The sequence below is a fragment of the Hemiscyllium ocellatum genome, chromosome 37 (genome assembly GCF_020745735.1).
Source record: "Hemiscyllium ocellatum isolate sHemOce1 chromosome 37, sHemOce1.pat.X.cur, whole genome shotgun sequence".
In the NCBI taxonomy this organism is placed as follows: Eukaryota; Metazoa; Chordata; class Chondrichthyes; order Orectolobiformes; family Hemiscylliidae; genus Hemiscyllium; species Hemiscyllium ocellatum.
Genome location: NC_083437.1, coordinates 23,087,758 through 23,090,676, shown reverse-complemented (window position 1 = coordinate 23,090,676; position 2,919 = coordinate 23,087,758). Strand labels below are relative to the sequence as shown.

Here is a 2,919-nt window from a genome sequence, read left to right as displayed (position 1 = left end):
ATGACAGGTTTCAAACTCAGGTGCCCAGAACATTCCCTGAGTGTCTGGATTAATAATCTCATATTAATACCTCTAGGTCATTGCCTCACCATTCACACTTCAATGTCCTGAATTAGGGTGAAGACAGAAAATGGGAACAAGAAGTCACATAGATGATGGCAAGTATGAAAAACCGTAAAAGTACTGACAGGCATCCAGTTCAATTTGTTTTCTTTTAATAAAAGACAACTTTGTATCAATTTGTTTACATTTAATTTTTTTCCCCCAGGTTTCTATTCTGTTGGGTAAAGGTCTTAAGGAGCAAGAGATCAAACAATGGAAGTAGAAATAATAGCTCATCTCATTTTATATGGACTGCTGGTATTTCTGGGTATTTTGGGAAATATTTTGATCTTGGTAACAATATTAGCCACAACGGTGGAAAACCATGGACTTGCTGCTTCAGACATCATCCTCAGCAACCTGGCAGCCGTCAATCTGCTCCTATCAACCTCCCGGAACATCCTCCTGTTCATCACGGAGTCAGGGGTCAACATCTTGCTGACCCTCAACTGGTGCCGAATATTCATGTTCCTCTGGGTGTGGCTAAAGTCTGTGAGTGTGTGGGTTACCTTCTGCCTGAGTTGTTTCCATTTTCTCAAGATAAAACAACATGTCCATCTGAGCACCAAGAGGAAGGAGATTATATATGTGTTGGTGATATTGCTTGCCGTGTGGTTTGTTAATTTTCTGTACGCAGTCCCAGCTTTTGTTTACTCCCATGCTGTAAGTGGGAACGAAACAAAGATTCTGATGGTGGTCAGCACCACCACAGACCCTTTCCTGGGCTGTGCTTGGAAGTTCCCAACTCGAGAAAGTGGCATAATGTTTGCAGTCTTCACCCTTGTCCTTCATGAACTCATACCCATTTTACTGATGGTGGGCACCAATCTCAGCACTGTGTATTACCTCAGCAAACACATTAGAGCAATTGCAGATGAGCATTTGCACAGTGTGCAGGTCGAGAGGACAGCTGCCAAGCTGATCCTGGCTCTAGTAACATTGTTTGTCCTCTGTACGCTCACTCACATGTTGGCTGTGGGTTATTACAATCACAATGCGGGCCCATCCACTGCCTTTCTGCTGACTCTGGCGAGGTACTTTGCCTCACTGTTTATAGGCTTCAGTCCTCTGTTAATAGCTGCGGGACACAGCAAACTGCGAAATAAAGTTTGCAAGGTATTACACATCAAAATAATTTAATTTTTATAATATAAAAATGGCATTAATGTTCTTAGCAAGTGCCCCCTGGGCAATTACAACCACACTGTTGTGTGACTGGAGTCACATATAGGCCAGACCAGGTAAGGATAGCAGTTTGATTGCCCAAAGGACAGATGGGATTTTCCTGACAATCAACAATGGATTAAAGGTCATCATTAGATTATTAATACCAGATATATATTGAATTCAAATTCCACCATCTGCCATGGCAGGATTCGAACCCAGGTCGCTAGAGTGTTATCTGGGTGTTAGGATTAACAGTCCAGTGATAATACTTCTCGGCCATCAGCTCTGCATTAGGACTGATAAATAAATTGTGAACCAGGTTCGACCTGTTACTCAGCCTTGGGTTTAGGCATCCATTCATTTGATGCATAGACCCTCCTCCAGAAGCTCCTGCTCCCATCTCAGTTGGATTTGTTCCCTCTTCAATTCAATTAATTCTGTCTCCACTTGTTTCATACAAAGACTTGTATCTATGCCCACTTTCACAACTCAGTTTCAGGTCCCAGTAGTATGATTATAATGAGATGAGCCAGATTGACTTCATAGAATGAGTTCCCTGATGGGCCATGTAAATCTGGTCTAATCAGATCACCCTGGCTGACAGATAAAAACAATAGTGTCCCCTGCCCTCCCCTTCACTGTTTGATCACACAACATTGCCCTTTTGTGAAGGGCACTGCTTGTCACTGGCCACTCGGGTGTATTCCTATCTTCCTGGTGGTGGAAATTGAATAAAGATTCATGCACCTTGTGTCTCTCACTGTGTTTCACACCTGCACACACACACACCATGGGTGCTGGGGGAAAATAAGCACTACCGCAGTTAGGCGGTAGTGTAGGGGTTAATTAAAAAATAAACAAGAAAAAATAAACAGGAGTGTCAGAGGTTCTGTTCACTCTGAGAGCTGGCTCAGAGAAAGCTGGGCCAGTGTCTATTACCAGGAATGTGTAAATAAAGGGTGACATAGAGATGGGATACCTGTGGAATCATAGTCACAGAGCTATACAGCATGGAAACAGACCCTTTGGTCCAATCCGTCCATGCCCACCAGATATCTTAAATTATTGTAGTCCTATTGGCCAGCATTTGGCCATATTATTTCAGTGGCAAAACAAAACAATAGTGTCCCTGCCCTCCCCTTCACTGTTTGATCACACGGCATTGCCCTTTTGTGAAGGGCACTGCTTGTCACTGGCCACTCGGGTGTTTTCCTATCTTCCTGGTGAAGGAAATTGAATAAAGATTCATGCCCCTTGTGTCTCTCACTGTGTCTCACACCTGCACACACACACACACACCATGGGTGCTGGGGAAAAAAATAAGCACTACCGCAGTTAGGCGGTAGTGTGGGGGTTAAAAAAAAAGCAAAAAAAATGAAAGTGTGAGACATCTTGTTCACTCTAAAGAAAAAACAATAGTGTCAGGCATCTTGCTCATTCTGACAGCTGGCTCTGAGGGAGCTGGAGCAGTGTGAGGGACTCTCCATTTTGCCTCAGGGAGGGGACTAACTGAGCTGGCTGCCCACATCCAGGTAGGTAAAAACAATGACTGCAGATGCTGGAAACCAGATTCTGGATTAGTGGTGCTGGAAGAGCACAGCAGTTCAGGCAGCATCCAAAGTGCAGAGAAATCGATGTTTCGGGCAAAAG

General features: G+C 43.9%; 1 protein-coding gene across 1 annotated transcript; it reads left to right on the top strand.

The window, feature by feature from the left end:
- The first annotated feature begins 315 nt into the window (after positions 1 to 315).
- On the top strand, positions 316 to 1,242 carry LOC132833570 (olfactory receptor class A-like protein 4). Its single transcript, XM_060851937.1, has one exon. It carries the CDS (start codon positions 316 to 318, stop codon positions 1,240 to 1,242), a length of 927 nt encoding a protein of 308 aa, XP_060707920.1.
- Positions 1,243 to 2,919: the final 1,677 nt, after the last annotated feature.

Coding starts and splice junctions, on each gene's coding strand:
- LOC132833570 (XM_060851937.1), top strand. CDS start 316: ATGGAAGTAGAAATAATAGCTCATCTCATTTTATATGGACTGCTGGTA.